The 12,747-nt window shown below is 49.4% G+C and overlaps 1 protein-coding gene across 2 annotated transcripts in view; it reads left to right on the top strand.

The window, feature by feature from the left end:
- The window catches only part of LOC149363524 (death-associated protein kinase 1-like), a 168,866-nt gene extending 166,490 nt beyond the window's left edge, over positions 1-2,376 (top strand). For both annotated transcript variants that reach the window (XM_089573523.1, XM_089573522.1), the window contains exon 19: positions 530-2,376. In XM_089573523.1, coding sequence (XP_089429649.1) covers positions 530-1,235 — 706 coding nt within the window. In that variant the 3' untranslated portion in view covers positions 1,236-2,376. The remainder of the gene's footprint in view (positions 1-529) is intronic.
- Positions 2,377-12,747: the final 10,371 nt, after the last annotated feature.

The raw sequence follows: 12,747 nt of genomic DNA, 5'->3' as shown, positions 1-12,747 counted from the left end.
CAAGACTGAGCTTACTTTGTTATTCATTTATTTGATGTTGTTTAAATAGTTCTCAGATTTGTTTTTATCTTTTTCTCACATAGAACTGTTCAAAGGTGCATTTCTTTAATGTACTTAAAACGAACTCAGCAGCTTTACAAAGATGTACACGTGAGGAGTGGTTGACTGCATTAGAAACGTTTGCGCATAGCCTGTTCAAACCTGCTAGTCCTGCTTATGAACAGGGGGAGCCAGTCAGTCAATTCTGTTGGGGTATACATATGCCACTCAGACCAAAGGCTTCATCCGAGGCCAACTTGCTCAGCCATATTCTGCATTACATTTATAACGTCCTAGAATTGAAGCGTTTGCGAGAAATCAGAACTGAGAACGAACATTTGGTGACGAATTTGGGGGGCACATCCCCTCTGAAGAAATGAATGTTGAAAGCAGGGGGGAGCAACCATCCCCCTCTGTTCGAAAGAAACTGCTCCAAAGAGCAGTTCATGCGTATAACATGCGCATAACGTGCCTTCCCGCGATTCCGCAGCTTCTACTTTCTGGAGGACCTGCTGATGGTCGTCGACGACGTGCTGGGCGAGATCTGTCCGGGTGCGCAGTTCGAACGGCACCTGCTCAGCGCCGCTGACCTGCGGCACCACGCACCTTCGCCGGCGCGCTATCCGGCCCGCTTGGTCATGCGAGCCATGCTCAACGACGGAGGCCTGCACGCCCAGGTGTTGCACCCACAGACCGGCATGCCGGAGTCGGCGTGCGACCTGCTGTGCTGCCGAGACGTGGCCTCGGCCGCCTCGCTCGTCTGCGGACCCGACACGCACGCATCCCAACTGTCGCTGCTCACGCGCCAGAGGCTAGGCGCCGCGCTGGACCCGCCCGAAAAGCTCGGCCGGGACTGGTGCCTCCTCGCTGTGCAGCTCGGAATGACGGAGCGACTGCCCGAGCTGGATCCCGAGTCCAAGGAGTCCGGTGTTCTGGCTACGTCGGGCAAGAGCCCGATTGCCAGGGTGCTCGGGGAGTGGACGCTAGTGATGGACAGCACGATAGGGCACCTTGCGCGCGCGCTGGACGAACTGGGCAGGGGGGATGCGGCGGACATTGTGCTGGGCACGTCGCCTCTGGTCAAGGTGGCGGTTGCGGCACCGGCGTCCCCTGCATCTCCAGTGGCGAGTCGACACGATGACGCGAGAATGGCGGCCGCTGTTTCCGCGGCGTCGAGTTCGAACATTTCGCGCTAGTGCCTGCTTGCTGGTGTTTTCACGTGCAATTGAGCTGCGTGCTTTTCTGTGGAAGTCACTCTGGCTTAGAAAGTTTTGTTTATAATGGCTACAAGTTAGACATCGGTTACGTTGATGTGGAGGATTTTGAAATGACTTTTGCAAATGGAACAAATCAAAAGCAGGGAGGACGGAAGAATGTATTTTATGCGCTATAAGTGATTGTTGGTAAGTGTACCAGCGGTTGCTATGTCCTCTCTTGGAATGGTGTATGGAACAAAACACTACACAATGTGGAGTGCTGCAATTTGTGTGACCGACCTGACCACAGCAGTGGTTAATGTAATGGTAGCTTCAGCTGCTACATAGCTTTTTTTAGGCATTGCTATGCAGGACTGTTTTTTACACTTGCTCAATATCTGTGGCAGTGACTGATTACACATAATAACCTAGCTACCTGTGTGAATTTACTTTCATCATATTTCAGGGCTTTATTTGCAGTAATCACAACTTCATAGATCAGTCACTTTTATCACTTGTATCTCTCATTAAAGTCAAGAGCGTTAGCACAGTAAAGCAGGCTTCTTTAAAGAGCAAGAAGACTAGAACTGTCTTCACAACTTATATTACTTGCTTGTTGCAATTAAAGGAATATGTCACCGCAAATAATGAACCAGTGTGTTTAGAGCTTTCTTTTCAGTTTATTGCAATACGCCAGTCATTGTAGCTGCCCTAACGTTGCAGTGTATGCACATATGTATATAAATGTGGTATGTGTAACGAACGAAGTTGACTTTTTTTTTTTTGGTTTGAGTAATGATCAGCTGGCTAACGGTGCTAATACAATGCAAACATTGCAACTGAAACATGTGTTGTATTTCGTGATATCGTCTAAAATGGGAAATAATTTGAACTATAAGGAGGCTATAAAATATTTGATTCTTTCTCTGATATGTAACATATATGGATAGCACATAGCTTTGACATGCTTTGTGATGTAAGATAGTGAACATAAGTGCAATAAGGCTTGGCAAGCAGACTGGTTAACTTGTTGATAGGCCCTGTTAGAATTACTTTCTTGATCAGTGTGGTGGAGTTCTTTTAAAGTGTAAGTGCAGGACCACTTGCCCCAGGTGCTAACAAAACACCACAGTACTAACATTCAATGACTTACTTCTGGCACCGTGTTTTTGTTTTTACGAAGTCAAATGCAGCAGCTACTTAATTTGTTTTGTAGAAAGTATTTAGAACATCCCATGTGCAACTTGCCAATGCAGATTGATTGCAGGTATGTATAACGAAACAAAACAGCTAATGCTGAGGAGGCAACTTATGCTATGTGTATATTCCAGCTCTTATCACCCTTTCACTTATTCTGACCTAACTAATGAGGATGTCATCAAAGTTAGAAAAGCAGTAATAGCTAAATCATGTGACCTGCATTTAAGGCATATCCGTGCTTTAGTTTTAGAACTCATGCAGTTTGGAACGGAGGGCAGATTTGCAGTACAGTCTGTATGAAGCCTTGTTAACAGCAAAAGTGTTCAAGAGGTTTCCACTTTTGGTTCACACATGTTTTGATTGTTGTGAAATTTGGTTTTTGTCTTGCCTGTTCAGTTCTTTTCCGTCTGCAGTGCACTGTGACGTGTTTAGCGCTTCTGATATCAATTATGCCTTGTCATCAATTTTAGTTTTCAAAAATTTAGATAAAAAGCGGCAGAATCAGTGGCTCACCTTTTGTGGAATCATTAATCAAACATGAGCATGTGATCATTATATAGCAACCAACTTAGCCTAACAATATAGCTAATTATTTACCAGTTATGACAAAGCTTGTTATAAATACCTACTGAAATTGCTCCTATATCTGTTATTCCTACTGAGAAAGTTCAGTGTCCTTTTCTGTTGTAATCCTGGCTTTAGTTGAATGGCTGCATTGGAAATGTGAGAGTGTTGTGATCCTGGACAACTTAGATCCTAGTGAAAGATCGCCATATTTGCAATCTCTTTAGCATTTATCAATACTTCAATGAAGTTTCTGAAATGTGCCAAGTAGGTCAATCTTTTTTTACTCTAATGACATTCTGCAGGTATACTGCATGTTTGCAACTTGTGCGTTGCTATATCTAACATTTTTGACACCTTTAGTAGTAGATATATTTTTATCCGTATCGGGACTCTGCTTTTGCTTGAAGTAAATAGCATTCGTGTTGCTTTGATGTTAGAAGATCAACTAATTACTATCATCTATGGAGTGATTGCTACTTTTGACCAGGCAGAGCAAGACGTTTCAGTTACCTTGACGTTCAGATGACGGTGCTAAATGAAATGAGCGTTATTGGCTCAGACATTAGGTCAGTTGGTTTCCTTTGTACAGGAACAGTGCAATGAGTTTTCAGTAGAGTCACTGTGTGTTTAACCTGGCGCTACTCATGTTCTGTTGATTTTTGTTGCTGCTTTTTTTGCTTGTGACAATAAACCTGCCATTCCAGACATAGCGAATGTGGGTTGATAAACTATATAACACTCTTTGACGTCCAGCGCCGCCGTGGTGGCTCAGTTGTTATGGTGCTCGGCTGCTGACCCAAAAGACGCGGGTTCTATCCCGGCCGCGGCGGTTGAATTTCTTTGGAGGAGAAATTCTAGAGGCCCGTGTACTGTGCGATGTCAGTGCACGTTAAAGAACCCCAGGTGGTCGAAATTTCCGGAGCCCTCCACTACGGCGTCTCTCATAGCCTTAGTCGCTTTGGGACGTTAAACCCCATAAACCAAACCAAACCAAACCTAATATAACACTTCAAGCATGTGCCACACCAAACGTAACTCCAAAACATTAAAATTGTGACATTATCAGTGGCACTACCAACTCAGCTAATTTATGTAAAACACCCTGGGGCTAACCTGCAACGTGTGTTCTCTTGATGCAGCTCATAATTGTAGCCTCGGGCGGCTTTCATTTCAAACCATTATGCTGACTTCTTACTTTCCCTAGATAAATTACATCTCTCCTCAAAGTGTATATATTCGCATCGACCTTGCATTGCCTTTTTGCTCTCCTCTCTCAATGACGCAAAAGGCATAGAAACAATATAATCACACATACTCTCATTGCAACGAGTAAAAAGAGAAAACAAAAAGGCAAACAAGGATTAAAAAAGAAAACGCTGCCTACTACTGCACAAAATAGTTTCATGCACAGGATGTACACTATCTCAGAGCAGGGACTTCAGTGTCGCTGCTGCTCTGGACGGTCCTGAAAGACCTTGTAATTTATGTTGCTGGTGTGACGCGAATCTTTTATTGCACGAAAAAGAGCTGTTCAGACAAGTTCTAGGTCGGCACCCAAATCAAGAACTCGTATAGAGTGTACTTGTACACAGAATGTTTCACTGAAGACTCTTGGTACCATTCAAAAATATGTTTTTTCTATGTTGAAGAGACATTTTCTTGAGCATAGTGTTGTCACCAGTGACAAACATTAGAGAACAACTAAAGGTACCAGGCTGGTTAAATTAAGTGAAATAAGTTGACTAAATTAAGTTTTTAACTATTAATTACAGCTGGGTGCCTCATTTCACTTTAATATTTAATGCTCGCCATTAGCAATAGCCATATTGGTTTTTATTTATTCAAAGATAGGATTCTTTGTGGTGCTACTGCGCAAGGAATTTTAACCATACTCCATGGCCTTGTTTGCCTATTGTAGGACACAGCTTTGAAAAACAGCTGTTAGAAACACTTAACCATTCTTAGTGCCCCAAGTTTTCGGCGGTCCCGGGATTCTGTGAGAAAAAAATCATGTATTTTAGCAAATTTGGCGGCATTGTCAGCTAGCAGCGCAATCATTCTCTTTTTGATGATATTTTGTTTGTAGACCTCAGTAGGAATGATTTGAAATCCGATTAATTTAAATGTGTGCATTTTATTGAGAGGTAGTATCACAGCGAGTGAAGTTCTGCTGAGGCCTTTACATGCTCGCCTCAAATGCACTGAAGGATGCATAGTGCGTCAAGCGCTGTGTGGCTCCGGCAGCAACATGTTCCCATGGTTTTATGCAAGCGTCGATATTCACACCTTTCTAGAGCAATATTATAGCTTATTTGCACAGATATAACACGACTTTTATTCTTTTTTTCTTAAATCATTTGCTCCAGAAAGCACCTGAGAACTGTGCAGCACGAAACAGCGGTACGGCGGCCGCTGCTGCGCGGCAGTCATGTGTGAACGGTGAACGTGAGGAAGGCTCCGGCGGGATACTGCCGGTTCTATGTTTTAAGGCGGAAGCCTTTAATGCCTCATCGTTGTAAGCAGCAGTTGTCGACAGAAATGTCACGCTTTTCAATTGGTCGAAACGGTCGTGACGTCACAGTGCGCGAATTTCAAACGGGGCCAATTGTACTTTGGCTAGTAACCATGCAACCAATTGAAGGGATCGTATAGTGATGCTCCAAGTAAGTGGGACTGAGCTTAGTTAATTGCTTCATTACCCAATAGCCTAATTAACTTTTCTAGTCAGGCCATATAAATAAATAAAACCGAGTAGGAAATTGGTCGAGCTCAGGAATCGAGCCCCGGTCTTCGGCGTGCGAGACGACCAGCTCGATGGTTTGGAATGAACAAAGGCGCGTCATGATGATGATGATGATGATGATGATGTTCTCAGGCTGAATGGCACATACCCACGGTGGGGGATTGGCCATTGGCCAGGGTGCATATCGTGAATACGGTGTCTTCGCTCACTCCCATCTTCCTCCCTTCCCTTCCGGCGAGGTTTAGGTGTCCGCCGAGATATGAGAGACAGATACATTTCCTTTCCTCAAAAACCAATTTACCCATGAGCGAGAGCCGTACAACCGAATGGGCGATGGCGTTCTATGGACTCCCTGGCAGCGTTGCAAGAGGCTGTCGCGTTCCACTCTTAGAGGCGAAGCTTAACATCTTAACCACACATCAGTGACCACACTTTAGGTCAAAAAAGTGCCCCCCTGAATTTTGAAGGGTGTCCACCGAGATATGCGAGACAGTTACTGCGTGATTTCCTTTCCTCAAATACAATTTTCATTTTCTTCATTACGGCCCTCTTTGTCTTCTTTCATTCCCACTTCCTCCCTTCCTCTACGGTGCGGTTCAGGTGTCCACCGAGATGACACAGAATTACTGCGCCATTTCCTTTCCTCAAAAAACGTTGCGTTCAAAGGGCAAGGCATCGCGGCGCCGAACAGGTGGTGGCGTTCCGTGGACTCCCTGGCAGCGCTACGACACGCTGTCGCGTTCCACTCCTAAAGGCGAAGCTTAAGCGTCATTAATTAGCAGGTAATTAGTATTCAGGCATTAATCAGTAATCAATCATTAATTAGTGATTTGCTATCACTTAGTAATTAGTACTCAATTATATGTAACGCCACCAGTGCCACAGAAGCAGCGAAATTGGTGCGGAAAACGCTTTCGCCTCTGCGCACTTTAAACAGTCAAAATGCCCCCTGAATTTTTCAATTAGCGGAATTTAAAATTGTTTTTTTTTGGAAGGAAATGACTCTGTATCTGTCTCGCATATCTCGATGGACACCTGAACCGCACCGTAAGGGAAGGGAGGAACGTGGGAGTGAAAGAAGAGAGAAAAAGGTGCCATAGTGGAGGGCTCCGGAATATTTTCGACCACGTGGGGATCTTTTATTCCGGCTCAGTAACCGAGCACCCTAACCACTGAGCCACCGTGATGGATGTTGAAAAATTACCGCGGAAAAATTCATGGCTTGACACCATACATTTTGCTGCATCTCTCTCTCTCTCTCTCTCTCTCACTGGTCGAGCTTCTATGTCATTCCGCTACAGCGTATACAACTCGTTTGGTCGAAAAGCCGTCGGCATAGTAGTAGTAGTCGGCACCGCCTATCGGAAATAATCGGGGGCTGCATAAAAACAAACTTATCATGCCCACCGTTTGCCGCAGAATGTTTTGGATAGTGTCATACAATTCAGTATTCCATGCAGCATAAACTTATTAAGTTAGCCTAGCTCGCGGCAGGGATTCGCCGGCGACCTATAATCGAGAGCTGCGTAAAAAAAAATCGTGTCATGCGCTGTTCGGGTGTCCACCAAGATAAGTGACACTGTTACTAAATTACTTCTTTTCCCCAAACAACCCACTTTTTTTGTTTGTCCAACGGGCAAGGCGTCGCGCCGAACGGCCGACGGCGTTCCATGGACTCCCTGGAAGCGCTGCAACACTCTGTCGCGTTCCACTCCTAAAGGCGAAGCTTAAGCGTCCTCCAATTTTGAAGCGAAAAGCTTCAATGGGCCAACACTGGGTCTAGCGTATGCTCCGTGATCAGAATTAGCCGCAGCTGCGCGTGCGCAGAACCGAGTGACGTCACAGAAGAGGCGCAGGTGGTCGAGCGGCCGCCGCCGCAACCCCCGCCTGACCTTTCGGCGCAGCCGCGCGCTACTGCGCATGTGCGCCGCCTCCTCACCGCTGCTACTACTGCGCGCTCGCCTCCTCGCCACCGTTTGACCTTTCGTTGCAGCCGCGTGTTTACCACAGTTACTACGCATGCGCAAGGAGGGCTATATAACGCGTTTGCCTGCACCGTTATCGGGATGCTCCCAGTGCATTGTGCGCGAACTGCGACAGCCATGACGTCAAACAAAGCATAACTGCAGCTTTTCGCTTGTATATCCAGGCTTAACCAGAGCTAAGCCACTGCCAATTCTATTTTTTTAGGGGTATAAATGCTTCACAGTGCCTTCCAGATAACCATACGCTTCCTAGAAATGTAGCGAAAAGTAGAGCTGGTACGTGGTGGTGGTGGTGAAAACATTTATTACGAATGAGCAGGAGGTATGTTTGGATCAGCCCGTAAGGGACCGATCCTTACAAACACTAGGTGGAGGTCCCTAGTATGGGACCCCAGTGGCGGTTGCCGCCGCCCGGGCGCGCCCGACTAAGGCTTGTTGGGCCTGTAAGTCGTGGCAGCCGAGCAGGGTCGCCTCCCAGTCCTCCCGGGTTGGGTTGGGGATGGGGGGAATAGCGGGGTTGGAGGGGCAGGCCCACACCATGTGATAGGTGTCAGAAGACACTGCACTACAGTGTGGGCAGCTGCCGCTAAAGGAGGGGTCAAAATGTTTTAGCGCTGCCGGGCACAGCAATGTATTGGTGAGAAGGCGGAGAAGGAGCCGCTCATCCGCCTTCTTCAGGCCTTTACATGGGCTAGGGTAATGGCGATGACAATTTTGATAATATGTTGTAATATCTTTGAATGTATAGACCGGATTAAAATCGGGTTCCTGATCGGACGGGGAGGAGAAAACAGCCCGGTGAGAGAGCGCGCGGGCGGCTGCGTCTGCTGCCTCGTTTCCTGCCAACCCCTGATGAGCAGGGGCCCATATGAGGTGACGGTGTGCGGGGTCCGTATCCCGTATGCAATTTTGGTATATTCGATAGGCTAGGAAGGGAGTGCAGCCTTGTTCGACGTTCCGACAGGCCCCTCGCGAGTCGGTGATTATGTATTTTGAATTGGAATGTGAGGCCGCGAGAGCAATCGCGACCTCTTCTGCTTGTGTTGCACTGCGGGCTCTGAAAGTTAGGCCGTTGAACTACCGCGGCCGTGTACCATCCCCCGTGGTGAGGGCCGGATGCGTCCACGTAGTATACACCTGTTTTGTTGCCATAATATCGGGCTAGCGCTTCCGCTCGTGCCAGGCGCCGACCATTATGGTCTTCATGTGACATGTTTGCTGGAAGAGGCCGCACGTGGAGGGCACGTCTCCACAGTTCCGGGATGCGAAACCTGTCTTCCATTGGAGGGGTGTGTTGGATATGGAGTCGAGCAAGAAGGCGGCGACCCGACTCCGTTAGCGACAAGCGCGTGTACTGGTTTGTAAGGTGCGCCTCCCGGAGTTCCCGGAAAGTATTCACCACCCCAAGAGCCATAAGCCGGCTGTTTGAAGTAGTGATGGGGAGGTCAAGGGCACGTTTAACAATTTTGCGAAGGATGACCTCAAGGGCGTCCTCCTCTTGTTTCCGTAGGTGGAGATAAGGAGTCGAATAGAGAATTCGACTAGTTACGAAGGCGTTTGCCAGCCGCAAGGCATCCTTACTTCGTAACCCTCCGCGTTTGTTGGAAACCCGGCGGACCATGCGGCCCACCTGGTCCCCCACCTTACGGAGTTTGGCCAATGTAGTGTCTGGCCGCCTGTGTTTGTGGATGTAGAGTCCGAGTACCCGTATCTCATCACTTTCGCGTATGGGACCACTCTCAAGAGAGAGAGATATTTTAGTTGTGCACTTCTGTGAGGGGCGGAGGTGCACAAATTCCGATTTTTGAGGGGAACATTGAAGACCGCAGCGGCGGGCGTAGCGGTCTACTATCGTCGCCGCTGTTTGCAGGCTGGTTTCAATGTCTCCTGTGCTGCCCTGCGTGGCCCACAGGGTGATGTCATCGGCGTACAGGGCGTGCTGCACGCCGGCGACACCACTCAGCTGGGCCGGCAGGTGCATCATGGCCAGATTGAAGAGCAGCGGGGAAAGTACCGCGCCTTGAGGGGTTCCCCGCGTGCCGAGTAGGTAAGGACCATGGTCTCTATCTTGAATTCGAATGTTGGATTGACGATCTATTAAAAATTGTCTTATGTATTGGAATGTATTGAGGCCACAGTCGGTGTGACTTAGGTTAGTGAGTATGATCTCATGTGTTACATTGTCAAATGCCCCTTTAAGATCCAAGGCGAGTACTACCCGGTCATTATGGGGGCATTCGAGGGGGTCAAGGACTTCCCGATTGAGTTGCAGGAGGACATCCTGTGCGGATCTGTGTGGGCGGAATCCGAACATGGTGCTCGCAAAGACTTGTTTGTTTTCAAGATATGTAGATAACCGATCCCGCACCATCGTCTCCATTAGTTTGCCCACACATGAGGTGAGAGAGATGGGGCGGAGGTTATCTGTGTCAATTGGTTTGCCAGCTTTAGGAATAAAAGTGACCAAAGCCGTTTTCCATTCGATTGGCAGGGGGGTGTCCCCGCGCCAAATCGCATTGACGTACTCCAGGAGGGACTGGTATGCCAAGTCGGGCAGGTTCGTCAAAAGCTTGACGGTGACCTTATCCCGTCCTGGCGCAGTGCCCCGTTTCATTTTGGCGAGAGCCGCCCGCAGATCATGGAGCTGGAAAGGTTGATCCAGCTCCGTGTTCTCTCTGCCTGCATAAGAGTACGCAGATCCACGGGGGTCTTGGGCTGTACACAGATACTGGTCCCGAAGTTTCTGTGCCAGTTGAGTCGTGTTGCCAGAAAAAGCGTGCAGGGCTCGGTGCAAATGTTTTTGTGTTTCGGTTCGTGTTTGTGTTGGGTCGATTAGGGCTCGAAAGAGACGCCACGTGTTTCGGCTGGACATTTGTCGCGCGGCCGTGTTGCATCTATCTACCCAGTTGGAGTCGGCGAGTTGGGCCGCGTACTCTGCCGCTTTCTGGGTAAGCTCGGCAATTCGAGCTTTAAGCTTTCTATTGTGTTTCTGGCGTCGCCAACGGCGGACGAGGCTGCGACGGGCTTCCCAGAGGTGTAGAAGGTGGTTATCCACGTCCGTGACCGCCTCTGAGAGCTGGATGTGTGTTTCATGCGAGGAAAGGTGTGCCAGCAGCTGTTGGGACCATGCTGTGTAGCCTTGCGCGGAAATGGGTGTATTATCAAGTGAGTTAAAATTTTGCCTGAATTTCGTCCAATCTGGGATATGGGCTTGTGTTCTGGGACGCTTGAGGGGGCGTGTGCGTAGTGTAGTGTTAATGATGCAGTGGTCGCTACCGAGGGTCTCCTCGGTGTTGAGCCAGTCTGCGTGTCGTATGTTGCGAGTGAAGGTTAAGTCCGGACACGTATCCCGTGTCACGGAATTTCCTAGCCGGGTTGGGTGGACAGGGTCCGTGTGGAGGGTGAGGCCCAACGTGGACGCAAGCTCCGCCAGCTTACGCCCGCGCGACACCTCCTTGCGATACCCCCACTGCTGACTGGGAGCGTTAAAGTCGCCCACAATCAGCAGGGGATCGCGGCCCGCTACTCTTAGCGCGCGGCTAAAGAGGTCCGCAAAAGTCACTCGCTTTAGTTTGGGAGAGCAGTACACGTTGAGTATATGCAACGGTGGGTCCCTGCGGCGGACTGGTAGGAGGGTCACCATTACATAAGAGTACTCTAGTTGGAGGTCGAGATCCACTAGGTTGGCTGTGTAGTCTTTGTGAACGAGAAGACAAGACGCGGGATCCTGTTGGAACGTCGTGTAATTTGAAATTGTGGCGCCCAGGCCTGGCTCTTGGAGGGCAACCACGGCTGGTAAGGACTCGAAAGTTTCAAGGTAGAGGCGGAAATTGGCCCGCTTAGTGCGGTCCTTAAAGCCTCTACAGTTCCACTGTGTTATTGAAGTTGACATGGCCGAATTGGATATGGCGGAACTCCTTTGATTAAGGTGTCTCGCCATGATTTAAAATTCTTGGGGGGGAGGAGGAGGGATTGGCTGCCTCAGAGCCAGCTACTTGCGCCATCAAGGGGGTGATGACGGAAGGAGCGGGGCAGCTGTCCTCATTGTCCGAATCAATAATCAGACGGTTGAATTTTGAAGGGCGGGATACGTCCCTAATGGGTCCCGTCCGACGGAGGAGGCGGGGGTTGTCCGAGATGTGTTTTGAGACCACCGCGGGGACGGCAGATTTGACCTTTGTCAAGATCTGGTCCATGGCGGTCTCGATCATATATCGCAATTTAGAGGTTAAGCGCTCCTCCATCGCAGAGATGGCCGTCACGAGGGCAGGCGAGATCTCCGCGTCGCTCTCCATTGCGTCCGAGTTCTGCGGGCTCGGTGCGGAGGACGCCAATTTTGACTCTAAATTTTGAATTTTGGTGAGCAAAAGCTCATTCTGTGCCCGGAGCACGTCTATCTGTTTTTTGTACTCCGCGTCGAGTGCGGAGACGGTTACGGGGGAGGGTGAGGGATGGGTGGAAGAGGAGGCGATCTCAGCCCAGCTGCTCACCTGTTTGTCGTGTTGAGGCGCTGATGCCCGGGCGTCGGCAGCGCCAATTGTCTTGAGGGCCGGGAAGTGGCCAGTGTCTCTGCCGCTGGGCGGTGGAGGCGCCGTCTTCTTCCCGGGCGCTGGCTTCACCGACGGTGAAGAAGGTGACGATGTCTTGTGGTCGGTGCCGTGAGCACCACGCGGCGTTCCGCCACCGGCACCTGGTTTTGAATGACTTGGCTGCTTGCCAGGTCTCTGGTTTTTTGGCACCTCTGGGCGTTTAGCCTTGGGGCCATACACCTTGAGCTGCCGGAATTTTCCCGTGCAGTCGCGGGAGTTGGTAGCGTGGGCTTGCCCACAGACTGCACAGGACAGAGTACATTCATGCGGCGCCTTGACTCCGTCGACGGTCGGCGCCGTTTGGCCACACAGGCCGCACTTTTCATCCGGGCAGGGGCAGGTGTCTGCTCGGTGGCCCACAGTGCCGCACCGCACGCAGGCCGGAATGGTTCTCTTGTACGCACGCACAAGGGTCACCTCAGAGTTGT

Source organism: Amblyomma mixtum, chromosome 2 (assembly GCF_055824585.1).
Source record: "Amblyomma mixtum isolate Tamu chromosome 2, ASM5582458v1, whole genome shotgun sequence".
Classification (NCBI taxonomy): domain Eukaryota; kingdom Metazoa; phylum Arthropoda; class Arachnida; order Ixodida; family Ixodidae; genus Amblyomma; species Amblyomma mixtum.
This window is presented reverse-complemented; position numbering and strand designations above follow the sequence as displayed.